Source organism: Pagrus major, chromosome 1 (assembly GCF_040436345.1).
Source record: "Pagrus major chromosome 1, Pma_NU_1.0".
Classification (NCBI taxonomy): domain Eukaryota; kingdom Metazoa; phylum Chordata; class Actinopteri; order Spariformes; family Sparidae; genus Pagrus; species Pagrus major.
The window spans coordinates 11,966,384-11,986,176 of record NC_133215.1 but is presented as its reverse complement, the minus strand read 5'-3'; the positions used below and the strand labels follow the sequence as shown (position 1 = coordinate 11,986,176).

General features: G+C 40.1%; 1 protein-coding gene across 6 annotated transcripts in view; it reads right to left on the bottom strand.

Annotated features, from left to right (window-relative positions):
• Positions 1-19,793, bottom strand: part of lrba (LPS-responsive vesicle trafficking, beach and anchor containing) — a 195,711-nt gene that overhangs the window by 143,865 nt on the left and 32,053 nt on the right. For all 6 annotated transcript variants that reach the window (XM_073465119.1, XM_073465134.1, XM_073465150.1 and 3 more), the window contains exons 7-21: positions 19,339-19,458; positions 18,011-18,157; positions 17,201-17,398; positions 15,510-15,643; positions 14,689-14,797; positions 14,181-14,333; positions 13,668-13,836; positions 13,306-13,385; positions 12,655-12,717; positions 11,936-12,033; positions 11,545-11,637; positions 9,931-10,039; positions 9,481-9,562; positions 6,924-7,047; positions 6,623-6,815 (exon numbers count right to left, since the gene is read on the bottom strand). In XM_073465119.1, the coding sequence (XP_073321220.1) occupies positions 6,623-6,815; positions 6,924-7,047; positions 9,481-9,562; positions 9,931-10,039; positions 11,545-11,637; positions 11,936-12,033; positions 12,655-12,717; positions 13,306-13,385; positions 13,668-13,836; positions 14,181-14,333; positions 14,689-14,797; positions 15,510-15,643; positions 17,201-17,398; positions 18,011-18,157; positions 19,339-19,458 (1,872 nt within the window). The remainder of the gene's footprint in view (positions 1-6,622; positions 6,816-6,923; positions 7,048-9,480; positions 9,563-9,930; positions 10,040-11,544; positions 11,638-11,935; positions 12,034-12,654; positions 12,718-13,305; positions 13,386-13,667; positions 13,837-14,180; positions 14,334-14,688; positions 14,798-15,509; positions 15,644-17,200; positions 17,399-18,010; positions 18,158-19,338; positions 19,459-19,793) is intronic.

The window sequence follows — 19,793 nt, the reverse complement described above, 5'->3', positions numbered from 1 at the left end:
AATCGATTATCATGAGATCTGCAAACATAGCGACATTTCTATGTACACAATTAACTGTATGCATATACATATGTAGAATGGGCGGCGCTGCAAAAGAAAGAAGGCTGGACTAATTGGAAGTTAACTCAAAAAAAAAGGAGATTCCATCACAGGAAAATTGCTGAATATCAGATCCAATAATCGGCCAGGCCCCTAATTGGTCTATGTCAACCATTGTATTTAAAGATACATGTCATGCACCTATTAAATAATACACTTAAACTTGATACATCATTATGTACCAAAAGTTAGAATTCCAAAGAAATCCATGTTTTACCATCTCATCAAATAAACCCTCCCTCTCTCTTACTGATATCCACTGATTTATACTCTAATCCTTTTAATTATCTCAAATTGTGCCTGAACATCCTGTTTGATGTGGAAACATCAAGTTCTAGAGGCAAGATATTCTCAAAATGCTCTTTAGTTGTGAGCTTATTACTATATGTACCCACTGGGACCATTTGTGGCTAACTGTGCCATATTTAAAACTTTTCCTCTCTCTTATGTGCATCTGCCCACAGCCTATTAACCTCTATCAGTCTTCTTACATCTGATATGGGTAGACTAGACTGCTAGTCTATAACGACAATGGTCTGCAGTGGCATTTGAGGAAGAGCCCATCCATGTAAGCAGTCATAGATTAGCAGTAGATACTATTAGTGTGTGTCTGCTGGCTGTGCTGAGTGCGTGTCCGGCATCGGCAAATCCTCCCACGCCTAATTTAAGACCCTGCATTAATCACTGCGCTTGGAGGACAGAAAGTCAAAGATGGGTTTCAGTGGTGGAGGAAGGGGGGGTGAAACTAGACCCATTTTGCCGCTTTTTCACCTGAGGCTATTTGGACGGAAGGAAAGAGAGAGAGAGAAAGAAACAAAGAAAATGAGAAAGCCAGAGATCAAAAGGGAGAAAAAAATATCAGAAATTGCAAAGGAGGAAGAGAAAGAAAGTGAGTCATTGAGAGTGGAAGAAAGGAAAGGGAGAGAAAGAAGCTGATTATTTGTAATTAATTAGGCGTTATTGTTCTAAATTAGCCTGCTACACGGGTGCTCATTAATCTTCTGTAGTGGGAAGCAGTGATTGGTAATCCATAGCTGTTTTCTGAGTGCACAGCCTGTTTTAAATGCGCCAGTAGTCTGTCTCTTTCTCTCTTCTCTCCCTCTTTCCCACTGATCACACAGCAAGACCTTCTACCCCATTAGTTTGAGCTTAATTTGACATTTAGCATTTTTAGCAATTAAAAGGCTGCATTCAGAGTGCACTGCTATGGAAATTATGTGGGAGAGTGGCGCAGAACATAACGTCATAGATTCAGGATGCAGTCTGTACATTAAGATGATGTATGTTGGCCTTAAATGGGGCTCTGTAACAGATCCAGTTACCATTAGGCAGAGGTAGTATATGTCTCTGTGGTTTTTAAAAGAGCGTTTAGCCTTGCTACAATATATAGAAACTGCCCTGGGTGGCTAAGACATCAGCGCTGATCTAATCTAATTTCATTCTACTCCATGACTCGGCCTGGCCTCAGTAGGGTATGGAAAAATGTTATGGTAATGTACAACAACATGGTGGGCTTTTCTAATGTGACAGGTAACATGGTATTAACTGAACGTAGCACGGCCAGATCATTGGAAAGACTTGCTTTGGAAGGGGACACACTATCACAAACAAAAAGACATAGTTTCACTTCCAACAATAGTTTTAAAATGAAACACAGACAAAACAATTTAAGAAAAATAACTCTCCTCTTTCCTGCAGTCAAACAACACCTGTGATCACATTTCCAAAACAACGTAAATCTTCAGAGAACCTACAACTGATCTAGAATAAGCTGAGGCCCCACACCACAAACTGTTAGGTGAGGGTCAGGGTGGCGAAGCGCTGATCTTGGGAGACCCCCACGGTCGGAGCCTGGGAGTCCCCATTTAGATAAATAGATAGGGACCAACCGCAAAACAAAGGGGGAAATGGGGAGGGCAGCATGTCTCTAATCCGATTAGCTAAATGCAATTCCTCCTCCAAAATCAATGTCATCTGCTACTGCTGTGCTGGCCGTGCGGTTTATGCTCTTGTTCACAATATCTTCCTTTCTCGCTCCTTGTAAAAACATTTTTCTTCATAGTTTTCTCCCGCCCATCTGATTCAGTAATATGCATGCAGCCTTTATCTGTAATTTCTATCACAACCATAGGACGACAAGTTTGTGCAAGGATCCCTCAGGCTACTGTTCACTAAAATAGTTTTAAGCCATGGGGTTTCCATTTCACTTTGAGATATTTATATTTCTTTGAGAATTACAAGATAAAAGATCCAATACGTGGATACAAGCATGGCCGATTGGCTTTCTACTGGGTAGTAAAGACAACACTTGATGCATGGCTATTATCTAGGATTGGCTTTTCAGTGTTCTCACTTTCTCCTTCCTTTGTCCAACTGTCAATGCATCCATTTGAAATTCTTTGCCAAGAACCACAGCTTGATTCTTGTGTGTGTAATGTGTCAATTACCCCAGAGGGCAAAAGCTGCATGGCTAAACCATTCTGCATTTGACCCATGAACTGAAAAGGGATGATTAACTAAAGTTAAACTAAATTATTTCTTAAAATGTATGATATATTTTGTCAAAGATCTGTTGGCTCATCTCTTCTCATATTTATCTTTGTGGTTAAATGTCTGACAGGTATAATGAACTTAGCTGACAGTGGGAGTCTGAAGGACAGAAGGACCTTCACGCCCCATTCCTTCTCTTTTGGAGATCTCCTTGTTCTCAAACTGATTTGTGTGCAGAGATGGACGAGGGGCACCTTGGGTGTGTGTGTGAGCTGAGGGTGGGAGGGCTGTTGTGTCAGCGTGCCCACCTGCAAGAACATCTGTCTATTCGCGAAGACACATAGGCAGATACACTTACTTCCTAATGACTGACAAAGAAGGATATACACGTAGAAACACACACATACACCTCGCAAAGTAACCCAACGCACATGAATCAAATCTTAACCTCTCAACAAATCATAGCCAGGTAGTTAAAGTAAAATAAAATATTAAATTAATGGTTTTGTCATCCGTTATAAGGTTCAGGTGCAGCACTAGCGTTTTGGGTCACACCCAAGCCAAAAGAATGTAAAATCAATGTGGAGAGCATCAAAACTAACCAAATGGCAGATTTAATGGTTGTAGTTGGTCCCCAGTGGACCTCTTTTGCAAGTTTTATCATTCAGCTTTCTGGATGTTAATTAATTATTATCTGCTATAGCTTTTCCAACTTTATAAACAAATATATTGTAATAACAATGGTTTGAAAATGATATGAAATTAAATGTTTTATTGAAAAACAAACATTTCTTGAGGGAGGAGCCCCAAATGCCTCGCCACATTCAGTACATGCACGTAAGCTTTCCACAAACCTATGGAAAAGATTGAATTTATGGCAACAACAGCTGCTTGTGCTCGCTTTGAAGTTGAGCAGTGGCGAAGCAATTAGAGCCAATCCCAATGCACAAATCAAGCACCGCTCTACAGTTCCAAGCAAGACTAAAAGACACATTTTTTACACCTAGTATGATGATTGATACTAAAAAGATATGAAATATGATAGGCTAAAATAAGTCAAAACTTGACATCTTACAAGTACAGGTGCTCATCCTGCACTAGTTTCTGACAGGTGTCAGTGTATGTCCAGATTTTTGTCTAGCCAAAAACATGAGCAAAGGACCTGAATTCTTGGTATAAATAATAAAGAAAGTAAAATAAAAAACTAAACTCTTATACTCGGAAACTTAGTTTTTTGTTCAAACAACATGACAAAACATGAGCCTTAAAGGAAATGCAGGAAAGCATTAGACACAAAGAAATAATGCAATTATAGAAAATGTAGAACAAAGCTTCTCAGTCGTCGACAAAATCCTGACTAGAAAAAGTGTCGTTTCTAGCAAAGAGGTGAAAACATGCATTCAGCATGTGGCATATTATCTCTTAACTGACAACGTTACCATGGTTGACAAAAGGCAAACTAAATCATAAAGTCTATGCAGAGAAGAAGTGTGCAAATATGTATTTGATTTGTGAATGCATATATGCAGTTATCAAGAGGCTCCCAGTGGGCTGGTTGTATTTATGAGGCCTTGTTTCTCTGATTGTTCTTGCACGGTTCCGATGAATATTCAATGGGCTCGGAGAGAAGGGCTTCCTAGAGCCCAAGAGAAAAGGAGGGCAAAGAGAAAATGTGCCTAGTAACTCACATTCACACAGGCACAGACACACAGGCACAATCAAGCGCACACACAGAGCCCTGCAGCAGTGGGAGGAGAGAGCAACAGTGACAAACAGCTTTGGTGCTACAAAGGTGGCAGGAAATCTATCAAACGGGACAATAAAATTGCAATTGAGTTTCTTTAGCTTTTTTATAGCAGATGCATGTATCTTGGTGGCTAGCACCCGCTGCACCTATCCAAGTCACAGGCGGGGTCCCTGCACTGTGCCTGAATGTGTGTGTATCTCACATCTCACAAGTGCATTAGTTTATTCATACACACTGTACGTGTGAAATTCTGTTGTTAGACAGAGTGCTGGGCAATGTTACAGGAGCCAAGACGAAACAGTATTTATCTTGTGCAATTAAAGGGGGAAAAAAAGGCTTCTACAGGATGGTCGTGTGCAAAGAACAATAAACAATTTTTGCACAACACCAATCTAGACACTTGGCTATGCTGCAAACTTAGACCCCGACACACTGCGGCTATATGAGCAGACGAAACAAGAACAAAAGGTTTGGAGCCTGACGGATATATCGGTTGGCCAATATTGGCCTATCACATAGGTATCGGCATGTGTGTTGTCTGACATACACTGGTATGAAACATTTTTTTCTTTTTTTAGAGATTATAATGCTAAAAAATATACTTAGAAAAATTAATTTTTAACACTTTTTTCAGTGCACTAATTTTAGACAAAGTTTATTGTTAACTGTAAAATATCCTGCTTCTGTGCTTCTGCTTCATTACATATCTTTGTCACAAATGTTTGATATCGCCTCTCAGGGATCGTTAGCAAGTAAAAAGTGTTTCAGCCAATGAAACCAAATTTACTGGTATAGTCTCCAAAAATCAAGTATCGGCCAGGCTCTGATTTTTGCATTAATATTATTAACAGTATATTTTTTTTCTTTCCAACAGAAATATTACAATATTGTACAATGGAATTCTTAGTAGAGCCCGCTGATATAGCGGTTTGCCGATATTGGGCTATTACAGATATATCAGTATCAGTGTTGTACAGTACATAATTTGATAACCACATTTGAGGGATCATTGCAAAACAAAGTGTGTTTATCAGCTGTTATATCAAAATTGAAATTTGGAATTTACTCCCCAATATCAGCATCAGCCCCAAAAATTGATTATTGGTCGGGCTCTAAGTGTTAGAAGTATATTAAAGAAGGGAAAATAAAAATATTTTTTTGAATATATGAACAGTGATGTTTTTGCAGGACAATATGGTAAAGAACACGTTTCATTTTCACTGTGCCACAATGTGCCCTCATCTTTGTGACCATTTTACATCATACTGTCCTTGAATGTGTTATATCTCCTCAGACCTTCATTTGTACATTTTCACTGCAGGTTAGTTGTACAGTGTTCAGAGGTGTGGAGAGACACAGGAGGCGCAGAGCATCAAGTATACAACACACACACACAGCATCCTGCTGCCTTCATGCTGATCGTCTCCCATGCAGTCTGTCTGTGCCCCCTACTGGACGCCAGCGCTCACAGCACCTTCACGCTACAGTGAAGCGTCTCATATCACAAGCACTTCTTTAACTCAACCTTCAAACTGCCAGGCTTAAAAACCCCCCAGACCACAATCTGACACCAACCTCAATTACTTCACTGCATTGGAACAGAGTAGCGTAATTTGATATCAACAGTGAATTACTAAAGCAGTATTTTGAATTCAGCTTTTGGAAATAAGAAGTGCCAGAAGTTTATTTTTATCTGTGCAACGTGAAAGAAAGAGACTCTGTATGTAAATAAAGAGTGGAAGGGCTGGTGGACTCATTCCTATTGGTTTATACTGCAACTAGCTTTTAAATTATAATCACTGTACGGCTTCCCTAGCTTAATCTGATGGGCACAGAGAAGCAAGGTTCAATTACTGCGCTAGTCTGCACTGAGAGTTAAAGGGTTAGATGATATTGCTCTCTAATTTCTCACTTGATGAGCTGCATTATGTCAGATTCAAACTAAACATGTGGGTGACAGAGATGATGGGTTTGAGTGAATACTGCTGTCTGTTTGGTTGGAATCAAACCAGAGGGTGTTGCAGTCATGTGGCAAATGTTTAGGCTGACAACACTGGAGCAAGTTGTGAGTGTGTGTGTGTGCAAGTGTGTGTTTACTACAGAGAGATAAAGAGTGTGCAAGCTAAAATGAAGAGAAACAAAAATGTAAAAACTAAAAATGGAACAGATGAGGAGATAGAAGAAGATGAAGATAAGAAGATAAATAAAGCTGTGTCTAACCTGCGTGTGTGTGTGTGTGTGTGTGTGTGTGTGTGTGTCGTGCATGGATATAATGAGCGCTCTGACCTTGGAGTGGGTGATGGACAGGGTGTCCACCCAGACGCGCCAGCCGCCCCACTCATATTTGATGGCGTGATAGAGAAGGATGCGGAAGATGGCGTACACCATCTCGGTAATTTTCTGCTCTTCTGTGTTTCGCGGGTTGATGAAGCACAGGGAGAGCATCCACTCCTGCCAGACCGAGCACTGCAGCAGGCTCCTGAAACGAAAAAATGTAGCGCTGAATGTGAATCCCGCTGGCATGTAAACACTACGTGGACTGCCGTGTGATGTAGATCTATGCCTTGTGAAGTGGTCAAATTCTTACCTGCGGTTCTCTCGGCTGTTATTGAACAGTTTGATCATGTCTGACAGGAAGACCCTGCGCACCTCCATGCTCTCAGGGGATGGAGGAGAGTTCTTCAGCAGAGCAGCTATCACTTTCAGAATTTCTAGAAATATTGAGGATTGAGGTAAAGAGGCAAAAGGTGAAAGAAAAAGAGTTTACATTTCTGCAGAAATTAATGTGCCACAAAATGTTAAAATACTCCTTTACTGTATCTGTTCAGATACACGTCTGTGTTTTTGTAATATGATACATTCAAATGCAGCAAGTTGTATTTTAAGGATTATAATAAAAAAACTTTGGATTTGGAAACATCCAGCTTTTTGCTTGGAAATAAAACTCCCTTTGTGGGCACAGAGGAAGAAACTGCACAACTCAACAACTAAATCATACATTGGTTTCAACATGTGCAAATCATTGTGTCACAAACTATCTGAACTCGCAGCTGTACACACCTGAAAATCTGTGCCTGTGGTAAGAAAAACAGGACGGACAAAAAAGAAAAAGAAAATTCCAGGCCATTGATCTTTATCACATTGTAATGGTTTTGGTATTGTTTCAAACGAGAGAGCCGGAGTCGCGGCCCCTTCTGGAGGACTTGGCTTCGGTTAAACCAAAGAGACTGACTGTTTAGATGAATTATCTAGACAATGTCAGTGTCCATTTGCCTTGAGTAGTGAGACGGCAGGGCTTGGATTTCACTTGTCTCTTCAGACCTTGGCGCTAACCGATGCCCCCTTGCCCCGGCAGACGGTTGTGTTGTTTCTACGCCTTAGTCACTCAAATTATGAGTCGCTGAACCTTTACCGCCAGAAAATTACCCCAGCATGTACCGGGAATGAGGATGGAGGGATGGCGTATTCCCTCCTTTTTTCCATTTGCTCTTGGTTCCTTTCCCTTGAGTTAATTTGAGGGAAACGGTACTTCCTCGGTTTGTTTGATTGGCTCTGACGTTACTAAAGACTGCAATCAGGGGGCCATTTTGGGAGTTTGTCGCAGATTAAATCAAGAGAATGCACGGCAAAGGAGAAACAGACCACCGCTCTATGTTCCATAGAATGTGCTCACATGTACAGACCCGTACTAGGTTTCTATGATATATATACCGCCTGTCGAGGATGGTTGGGCAGGAGAGTTTTTAACACAATAAAGGCTTTAGATAATCAATGTGTGACTACAGCAGGGCCTTGTCAGATTAAGGGTGGTTGGAAGTAAACCTTGGTTGTGATTATACCAAGCGCTTGGATTTCAAGCTGATTAAAGCACAAAGGTGCATGTATGTGTGGGAGCAGCAGTATAAAAGAGAGAGGGATGTTTTCTTTTCTCTCTTGAAATGAATACTTTAGATTTCAGCATATGAAAAGATTTTGTGAGCCGACGTGAAATTGGAGGTAAGTAACAGCCTGAAAATATAAGATGGCAACACTGATCAAAGCCTGGAGTCGCAGTTTCAGCTTATGTTGCCATGTATAAAAAATGAGCCTGCACTTTCTGCGTGTAATGATGCACCGGTAGAAACTGTTTTGTAGCAGTGTGCGCAGGGGGTCAGTTTTAGTATTCTACCTCCATCCCTATTGGTCTTACCTTTGGTTGTAGTGCTATAATTGATTGCAGCACTAAAATTGTTCATATTTTGTTATTTGATCATGATTAAAGTTCTATTTACTAGACTGTATGCTTGTTTGTGAGTAGTTTTTTGTTTGTTTTGATTTGTTATCTACACTAAGATGATAAATGTTGCATCTTATCTAGTTGTGATTGTAATGTTATTACCTTGGTGGTCCACCACTCCTGAATAAATATAGAGAAAATAGTGTAGTAATACAGTAGATCTAAATATATATGGGAGCCTTTAAATATACTTTTATTGAAGATTAAGTCATAAATAATGTTATTTAAATCTATGTTAATTATTGTAATGCTGAATACAAATGATATATTTTAATTATAAACACGTAACAGAATAAATATTAACATGATACACTTAGTTTGCTGATTAAAATATAAAAAAAATATTGCAACATTAAATATTTACTTCACAAAGTGCATTCAAATACTGAATAAACATTTTATGACTCAAGCAAATATATTTAAACAAACTCCAAATATACTTAAATGCAATTTAATAATTGATTAAATGTATATTATTTGGATTTATATTAAATAAATGCATACGAAAACATAACACTTTTCACACACTGAATTAAGAATTTGTTTTATTACATGAATCATTCCTCTATATGAAAATTAATCCTCACAAAACATGATACAGACTTCCAATAAAACTAGCAGATGTGTGTACATTTGTCACACAAAGCGTTTGCACCATCCTCATGCTAGGTTTATATCTGACGCTCAGTCGTATGAAAATACCCTCTGGCTGCAGAATTTATGACGTTCATTTGTTTGACTGTATATAGCGATCGCACGGTTCCGCTGGGAATTATCCTCCAGTGCTGTATGGAGCAATAGGTATGTAGAGAGGGTATGCTGCAGGGGATGATTTAGGAGAGTAGTGTGGCGCAGAGGAGGCACTTACGTGGGTTGAGGATCTTCACAGTGGAGTCGGGGTCCGGATGCTGTTTATGGATCACTTGAGTGCAGATCTGCTCTGTAAGAATCTACCCGGGGAGCGAGAGGGAATTTGAGTCGTAAATATCCACATTGGTCTCAACAATAACAGAGAAACAAACCGCACTATGGATACACAAAGCTGTGTATATGTTTCACCATCACGTCGTACATGCCTGAATAATTGTTAAATCAAGTTTCTTTCACGTGGTCAGCCATAAAATGTATTATTTCAGCAAACTCATTAAATTGTCACGTTGAATAACAGAGCAAAAAATGGATAATTAGACAAAGAAAGGTCAGTTAAATTGCAACAAAATAAATAACGGCAAGCAGCCGAACACAGAGGTTATGATTGTATAATCATTTCAGCCCTGTAAGCACAGGACCGGAATGTACACGTATGCAGAGGACTGACCTCAAACAGCACGTTGTAGGTTGTCATGGTGAACTGGTTGGAGTGGAGCATCAGGCGTTCAGTGAGCAATGAGAAAAGACCATGACTCAGCATGACCTCAGCTCTCCTCCTGATCAGGATATTAAGAGGTCAAAGGTCAGTCAGTAAACATCAGCATTTGCCAGACCATTCTTGTATCAGAAAGCAATGCAGCACCTCTTCTAAACTGGTAAATGATATGCAAGCATACTGAACTATCTCCACTGTGATTTTTATTTGAAAAGTAATATCGGATCATATAGAAAATGCCACAGAATATCATAAATCGTGAGAAATGACAAGGGCAAAATCTGGAGTTTCTGATGAGTCAAATAACTGCAGAGGTTGAAATCTGTAACAGTATAAATCAGCTGAGCTCCAGCTGATTTTTGACATGCAGGAAATGAAAAAGAGAATCCCTGCTGACTAAGTAAAAGCAGTTCTTCACAGATGAGTCTTCATCGCTTTTATCTCTGATCATGGATCAGCTCCAATTTTAGCATCATAGCTCAGCTAAAAAACTGTGGACTGTTTGCAGTCAATCTTGCATCTGGATCACAAGGCTTATTTACTGCTGCGTCGACAGGGTTAGTTGTTGGTACTTCTATTTCAGCTTAAGTTGTGCACACTATAATTGGTCATTATGAGTTAATTAAGTAAATAACACCAGGCATTGGATAAGTGTTTGCTCACTGGACATTGGTGCAGAACTGGACATTTGATGATTAAACAAAACACAGATCAGAAGTGGCACATATACATCAAAAGAATGTTCTAAATGGGGTGGTGAAATGTATGACAATTCACGTTTTCATTTTAGTTTAATTTGACAGTGAGCCCTGCAGCTGGATAGAGTATTAATATTAACAGAACCTGTTGTGATTGCGTTAAATGCTGCTGTTTAATGAGATTTTTTTTGCACACTCACTGTTGTTCTGTCACTATAGGGGACCATTAGGTATCTGACTTGTCCTTGAAAACAATCATAAAACTACATAAAAATGTCACAATGAGCATAACAACAAAAAGATTTTGGAGAATGAAAGCTAAAGAATCAGTAATAAAAATGTAATTCCCTTTCAGTTATTAATCATTTGATTACTATTAGAAGTAGGGCTGGGTATCATTAAAAAAAAATTTGATACTGGTACCTTGACTTCAATACCGGTTACTGAACGATACTTTTTTGATACCAATTTTATGAAATCCATTTTAACAAAAGATTACTTTAAAACACGTAACTGACTATCTTATTCCTGCATGCCTCAAGACAGCCAATCAACACTATCAGATCCTGGCACAATGAGCATGCTGCATGCTTATTGGCAGACTGATGCTAATGAGATTAACTCCTGAGGTATTGAAATTTGGCATCAAATGACAAGACATTTTTCAATACTCGATAGTATCGACGCAATTTGGTGGGTGCCATAAAAGTATCAAAGTTAAATACCCAGCCAGAATTAGAAGTGTGTTTTTTTTTTATTTATATAATGTACATTTCTAATACAGAATGAGCAAAATACACATTCAGCAAACAACAACTTTAGACTCTCAATGGAGTGCCAAGGATTTTAGCTTTGTGACGGTACTTACTTTGGTGTCATGTGTTTCAGAAAATAACCCATCACTTTGAGTGTCTGGACTCGTATTCCTTCACTTTTTGAGGCCAAAAGCTTGTAAATCACACTGTGAAAAAGGAAAATTCAGTTCAATCAAAGTTATCATCAATTAATATTTTACATATTTTTAGCATTAATCAGAGATTTTGCAGTAAAGTCCGTACCATATCCTTGCAAAAACCACTTTGACAAAACAAAAATAAATATGTTTACAATATAAAGTGTTGCATAAAACTACACTGACAGAAGACTAAAGCTATGAAATTTGAAATTTTCTGCTTTAACTCCAACCATTTTTACTTTGAGCAAAGCAGACAAACAAAATAATGAGTACATCTGCAGATAATAAACACAGTGATGATTACCGAATGCCGTTGCGCTGGTCGAAGGCCTGGACCATGGATCCAGGATGTTCAGACATCAAAGCCACCAACAACTGCAGCACATCCATGAGGTTGTCATCCTGTGGGAGAGAGAAGACGGGACTTGAGGCTATTGTGGTGGTTAAGGAGAGCAGTGGGAACATTCTGCATCTATTGAAGCTGAACTTTTAAGGGGATATTTTAAATCACAAGGCATTCTTAGCTGTACATGCCAATATAAAATAAACGCAAATACGTGCCTCATTCACTGAGTTATTCTGGGGATGTTTAACAGTGGCAGTAGAAGGAGTAATGGGAGAAGGAGAGGTAGTAAAAAATTCAGTAGAAATAATGGAATACATCACAAGCATCTGAATTGAAGAATCACAATACGAGCTCTGTACAAATGAAGGGCTGCTACATGTCAGCGGTTTTTCCAGGCAATGCTGTAATCACCCTTTATTCTGACATGGTTCACTGCAATTCTGACGGATCTGACTGATTCAGTTGTTATGCATCACTCCACTGTAAACAAAACCACGTCCGTCAGGACTGCTAACTGGCAGGCTGGGAAAAATAACAAGGAACAGTGATGCTGCCTTTAGCAACAGCTCTGCATATCAGATGGTGGAAAGAAAGTGCAGTACAGTTGTGTTATGTTGCCATCTGGTGGCGAGTTTGCCGCTGGTCAGTGCTGCATGAACAACAGTACACATGCCTACCTCGTGCATGGTAAGGAGGTAGTTGAGGATACTCTGTAGTTCGTCTTCCTTCACTCCATGATCCTAGAATATAATAACAGATAAATTCACACTTATTTCACTAAGATTCACAGTTTTACTCTCTACATACCCCGACCACAGACAGTACATGGAAGCCTATCACATCAGTGTTATTTTTTAACACTGTTTATAGTGTATATATGCCATACTCTCATGGTGAGGCATTGTAGTAAACAGTACATGTCCTATGAAACAAATTTACAGTACGCAGATGAGTCTTCACTAAAAAAAATGAAAGAATGATACTTAATAAAGTAAAAAGCAAACAAATATAAATAAAAAATAGTGGATGTCTATAAGCCTTATCCAGCATGAGCCAGTCACTGTATCTGTAAGGGTCTGTCTTAATTCTGTCTCTAAAATGGCAGGTAGTTTGCTCCTAGGGATAGTGCACATTGTTGCCATCGACAACAAGACCGCAAATCCACTTCAAACAGAGAGCACCAGCAACTACGCATATTAGATATTATCGATGGAACCACTAGTACACATATTTTTGGCCTTCAAATGTGCCACTTCCTCAAGTGAGTCAATATAAGTCTATTTAGTTTGTAGTTGGGTGACTGGCGGGCTCTGGCATCATGAACTTACCTTCATTATGAGTTGCTTGACAAACAACAACAGAAAGGCTCGCAAAGAAAGGATCTCCTTGTGGTTTGGCCTTGGACCATCTGAAAATGCAAACAACAGAACAAGGAAGAAGTTAAAAGATGATCAGGTTAGTCTTTCTTAGTAGTATTCCACCTGATTTATCATTTGAAGGACTTGTAGTTGTAAGTTGTGTGCGTTTACACGTGTGCATCTATATTTCTGTGTGCATGTGAAATCTACTTTTCCATGCATGATCTGTACATATATTTGAAGAGGAACGGGAGAAGCATGCATCAGTAGTGTACTATTACTGCACTGCTTTGAATATGCAGTATGTTTTTGCATTTTTTGTGCACGCTCACCAAGGCCTTTGGGCACGACTCCACTGCGGTCCTGTGGGTTCACAACCCAGTAGTAGTATTTCAGTGTGTGCATGACCTGAAGCACAGTGCCCACCCTGCGGATGGTGTTGTAGATGGTCACTGTGCTGATGAACTCTGTTGCCAGGTAAGTGTAGAGTGTCAGCTGCACCTGGATAAGATAAAGCACACAAGAAAATACATGTTTGATAGTTTAGAGTGGAATAATCCAGTTATAGTGTGTCCTAGCTTTTTGTTCCTATGAGAAGAAAATGGAGGATTCTAAGCCCCCTAAGGGTTGTAGGCAAGCCGTTCTCATTTAAATAGCAGCCATTGAGTCACAGGTGGAGGGGTAACCTTGAACTCAGAGTTGAACTCTGAAACACTGAAAATAAAAACTAGGGCAAGACCGTACATAGCAAAAGGAGGGTGATTCTGATTGTGCATGGCCGTATGTTGTAATTGATATGTGTGCAACCAAACGCAAAAGAATGTGCTGCTGTGTGTTCACGTTACCTTGGCAGGGGCATGGATCCAGATGGCAGGGTTGAACAGAATGTGGTCACACAGCTGCTTGAGGAGCAAGATGCCATTCTGCAAGTTGCTAAGGTATCTGGAAAAGGCCAACACAATGTCCAGGACGGGCCGCGTCACGTGCACCTTGGAAGACTGGAGCACAGACAGTGCCACAACAGGAGGTGAAGGAAAAGGAGAGGATGATATGTCAGTGAAGGGAGTCAAAGACATGGAAAGCAGAAAGGGGAGGGAAAGGGCACATGCAGAGAAAGATGAGGAGGAGCTCCTCTTCTGCCTAACAAGCACACAAGCCAGCCGTGACCTCCAAAATACAGCAGAGGGAAAACAAAGTCTGTGTCATATTGAGTGCTGGTGTGTGTTTGTGGTGTTAAGGGAATGAGAATCAGCCTTATTACTGCCCTGGGTTCATTATGTGCAGCTACTGGTATGGTAGGAGGGCTCTCTCGTGTATTTCTCTGCCAGCTGAGCCAATTTGTGTTTGTCTCACCTTCTCCAAAGTGTAGCCAATGACGAGAAAGCCTTTGCAGGCCAGGACCTGCTCTTGCATAGCCACTGAGTTCTTCAAGAGCTCCATCACAAACGATAGCAAAGTGCAGCTAAAAGGCCAACAGACAGACAGCGACAAAGAGAGAGAGTGAGAGAGCCGTGAGTTAGACAGTGACAATAATCTATGTAAGCTGCTGACAAAGCCCTGACTGTGAAGGGCACATCCTACATGAAATGTGATTGAATGAGGGTGTCGTGTCCCCATTGTGTGAGGGTGATGGTTAGCATCACCTTGAGGGCAGCAGATACAACAACGGTGCAATTTTGTGCAACAAAGTCCACACCCTGAGTTTGTAATGCAACCCTTATGATATCACCATAACCACTTGGGTTATGTCCTCAGATTTGGCTTGAGCAACAGAAGACAACAGACAACTGGTTTATACTCCCCACGAAGAACAGACTGGTCATCATGTGTTAAAAAAGTGGAGTAGCTCTTTAATAAATATACTTTCCTCGTGTATACATTTAAGATCAGTTAGCTGTTATAAGCTGTGATGCAATAATCATGAACGACGTTAACAGAATATTCATAACACAAGCACATCAGGATTACCACACAACTGCAACTCTTGCGCAAAAATATAATGTCATTGATTGATCGTGCCAGTAAACAAAAGTCAAACTACCAGCCTCGTTATTTTCACTTTGTATGTTATATACGATCAGAATGATGCAATGTAACAAAATCCTGATTTAGTGAAGGTAAACAAATCCTACAAAGTGTTTTACATTAAAGAGTGTGGGTGTGTTTGTGTTTACCAGACGGAGGTGTCCAGCTCGTGGCTGGAGGGCTGGCAGTAATCCAGCTGTGCAAACAGAGGGAAGAGGACCTGCACGCCTCCGATAGAGTGTATGCCACTCTGGACTGAGTGAGTCACCACGGCTTTCACATCCTAAAGAAACAAACACACGTGGCTGCATTTGACATGTAACATGATAAACATTTACCCATGGTTCACAGATATTTGCTCTGATAATCAGAACTTTGTACACTAAATTATATCCATCCTTCGACTATTTGCAAGTAGTTGCATAGTCCTGACCGAATGACCGACGATTCTTATTTAACCTTTATTTAACCAGGAAATAAAGTCCTGGCCAAGATGAGCAGCAGCACACTTACACGGTTGCAGACACAAAACAAACACATAACAACGTGAAGACAGAAAACTACTGAGTCATAAAATATCAAAACATTCATCAACATTCAAAACATCCAGATGTACTTTCTTTCAAGTCGTTTAGAATCACTTTAAATGCTTCCAGTGAGACCAGCTCCCAAAGTTTTGGGCTAATTTGTAACTTGTCCCAAGCAGAGAGAGCAGAATACTTAGAAAGCTATATTTCCAAGTTCAGTAAGAGCTTTCTTTATCATACCACTGCAATATGCTTTTTCAGCATAACCGACATGCTGCCATTGCCAACATTTATTTGTACCTCCTTGATATATCCAAATTGCAGACATGCTTTGTGTTTGAGAGGGTAAATGCTCCTAAGTGGTTGTTTCTTTTATTGTCTAGTCACTTAAACATATTGAAAAGAGAGGGTAAAGCAAAACTGATCATATTTTGTTTGGCAGTCTGGTGCAGGAGCCGGCCTTGCTGTATGTTTACGACAAACAGTGGCTTGGCAAAACTTTTTACTCTCTATAGGGTTGGAATTTTTGAGCAGGGCACAGCAAAGCAGAAAATATAGGTCACATATTCATTCATATTTCACACATTGTGTGTGTGTGTGTGTGTGTGTGTGTGTGTGTGTGTGTGTGTGTGTGTGTGTGTGTGTGTGTGTGTGTGTGTGTGCGTGTGCGTGTGCGTGCTGTGGAGGGAGCATATGTTTGAGTGGCAGCAAAAGCCTCCCTCACAAAGGAAACAAAGCATTTGCTTTGATGAGAGGGCATGAGAGAAAACTCAATTAGTGCTTGAGAAAAGAAAACCCGACACGAGTAAGGAAATGGTGTTGTGGGTTGTTTGTGTGGGTGTGAGTATTTGTAAGCATATGGAAAACTTCCACAAAGTTTGCCACCTACTTCTAACAGGAAAAATGCACAATTACTAGAATGTAGTTCCAAACTAAATCTCAGAAGGCTAATTCCATAATTAGAGCACCAGGATGGCATTTTTCCGCAGCTGCAGCAGTCTGGCAAGCTCAACACATTTCCACCTCTGACCTAATGAGGATATTAAAATGAAAAGATGCCAACAGGGCCACTTTCATTATCACAGAGGTAGAAAGAAAGAATAAAGAGTGGCACATATGGAACAGTGGGAGGTAGGAGAAGGCATGCAAGGCAAGGCAATGAATTTGTACTAATGTTGCTTTAATGTAAGTGCAGCATGGTGACTTTAGGTTACATTTAAATCATTGAAATCCTAGCAATATCAATTTCAACTCAAAGGGAAACGGCTATCACCTGCTATTCAACCAAAATGTTAGATGAAAGGCACAGTTACCTGCAGCATGAGTGCATGGGGTGAGTGGACAAAAATGGAGGCGTTGTCCTTGGGGGAGGACTCAAGGCAGAGCTGGGCATCTGTGGCGCGAGGGTTATAAGCGAAGGCAATACTAGAGGACAGCTTGCCGTCGTACAGTAAGGTCTTATGATGCTCAGCAAACAGCAAGTCACTCTCAGCCTTGTACTTGAATGTGCCCTAAGGAGAAGGGAGAAGAAGAAAGGAGAGATATATATTGGAAGAGAACATAATGCACTGATGGAACCACAAAGAGAAAAACTGACTTTTAACACATGAGTGTCTAAATGACAAAATACCAAATACTAGCACTCTAAATGTATCTGTTCAATTAAACAGTCTTAGTATGTTGATTTATGTGACCCTCTTGTGGCTTAATTGGCTTATTTTAACTGTTAGTAATACTATACATGAGGCTGCTCATATTAACCATTACATTGTTGCTTATTAGCATGCATTTTAGTAGAATATTAGCTCTTTATTAGCCATTATAAAGCACTTATTAATGCCATATTCTGCATGAACATCCTGTATTCTACAAAACCATAAACCAAGAGTTTTAAGGTAAATCGAATGTGAGTCATTTATTGTAAGGTGTAGGATGACGGCCAACATTTCTCATCAGACGACTGAAACTTATCCAACCCATCCTCTTTTTGGGTTTTGGAATGCTCCACCAGATGATGGTGAGAAAATTCCAAACCATCACAGAATTTATCTTCAGTTGTAGTCTGTCTTTTAAATCTTAATATGGCACAGACATCTCATCAAGGACATTTTATGCCTTCTGACCTGGTAGCCCGGACCCAGCTGATAGATAGCCAAGATCTGAGCAGCACTGAGAGCCTCTCCAAACAGGTAAACTGCCCCCATCTGTCCGCAGAAAACACGGTTGGCATCTGCTGTCTCTGACGATCCCAGGAAACACTTGTCAAACGTCTGCAGAACAAAAGAAAAGATGAAAGGAGGAAGGGAGAGAGGGGGGACAGAAGGAAGGAAATAAGAAAGGAAAGATAAATAAGACAAAAACAGCCAGAAAGAACAGAGGGAAAAGGCATGTTAACACTAGCTATAAATGGCAACACACAGCCTCAAACTATAAGCATACTGTCGCTAACATGATAATGTTCCGTCTTCCTCTGGTTATGGTCAGCGAGAGATAAGCAGAAGTGTTGACAATGATGAGGCCACATCTCAATCAATTTGCTTATTTGCTTTCTGACATGGTGCCACTTCTAGAGGATTATACTACACTGTGGAGGCATTTTCATTCCTAACAAAATTTGATTTAAGAATCTCATATCTCAGCATGACAGAAAGCAATCCTGGGGACTGTGACAGGGTTCATTCGGTGATGTGTGAGAGGTTCAGAGTGTGTGTATATGTAGTCATTTTCCACTGTACTATCAATGCTAACAGATGGAGAGAATGGTTTCACCCCTGAGCCCTTGGAAAGCAAGGACTAAGATTAAATCTATATTTGAATGAAGAGGGCATGAGAAGGAGGTTTGTTTTTCAGTTTTTTTGGTACAGCAATATCTGCTCCCGAAAATTGATATTTGATAGAAAATATGTTGCGTGCCCTCACATGCCCACCACCAATGTAGACGTATACAAGACAGTAGGAGGAATTGTAAATATAAAATCTTGCCAGAGGGTTCACGCAGTAAATAAGTGTGGTTTGCAAATACATACAGACAACACTCCTCCATACAAATGGTCTACATAATGAAACAGTTTGACTTTTGGGAAAATATTTGCTTTCTTGCCTAAATTGTGATAGATAAGAAGATCAATACCACTCTTATCATTAATATCAAGCTGTAACACGCAGCCACCAGTTAGCTTAGTTTAGCATAAAGACTGGAATCAGTGGGAGACAAGTAGCCTGGCTCTGTCCCAAGCTAAAAAAATCCACCCTCTGGCACCTTTAAAAGGCCACTAATTGACACGTTATGTCTTTAACAGCACAAAAAGCAAAGTGTTAAAACAACAACTTGTGGTCATAAGAGGGGACCATTCCAAGATATCACTTTAGGGAAATTTCATTGTTCATGCGCACAAGGCGTCAGATACTGGGTGATTCACAAACTGCATGAATCAAAAATGTTGCTACTTACGTCACTAGTGTTGACAAACCAGGCGATGTCTCCAAAGGAAGCCAGTTCCCCGTTCACGTAGCAGCTAATCTCACTGTTTTTCCAGCGGTTGTAGATGTGAACAAGAGTCACCATGTACCACTGAAACAACAAGAGGAAGCAGACTCTCACAATGGAAATCTGTTACTGTATATCTGGAGCATCAATCACACACACACACACACAAAAAGATATCAACCAGTGAGCACATGGTGAGAATCTTCTTGCCTGCTCAATTAACCTGCTTCCATGACGTTTCAGGAATCAGTCCCCTCAGGCTACAATCCCACCTACATAGATTTTGTGGTTTTTACCTCGGCTTTACAACCAGTGAAAAAGGTTACCGATGTTACCACAGTGAAATAGGTTATTATTGTTTCCTCCGGACATGAAAAAGGAAGGCATTAAAAATAGAGTGAAACATCAGCTAACATGAG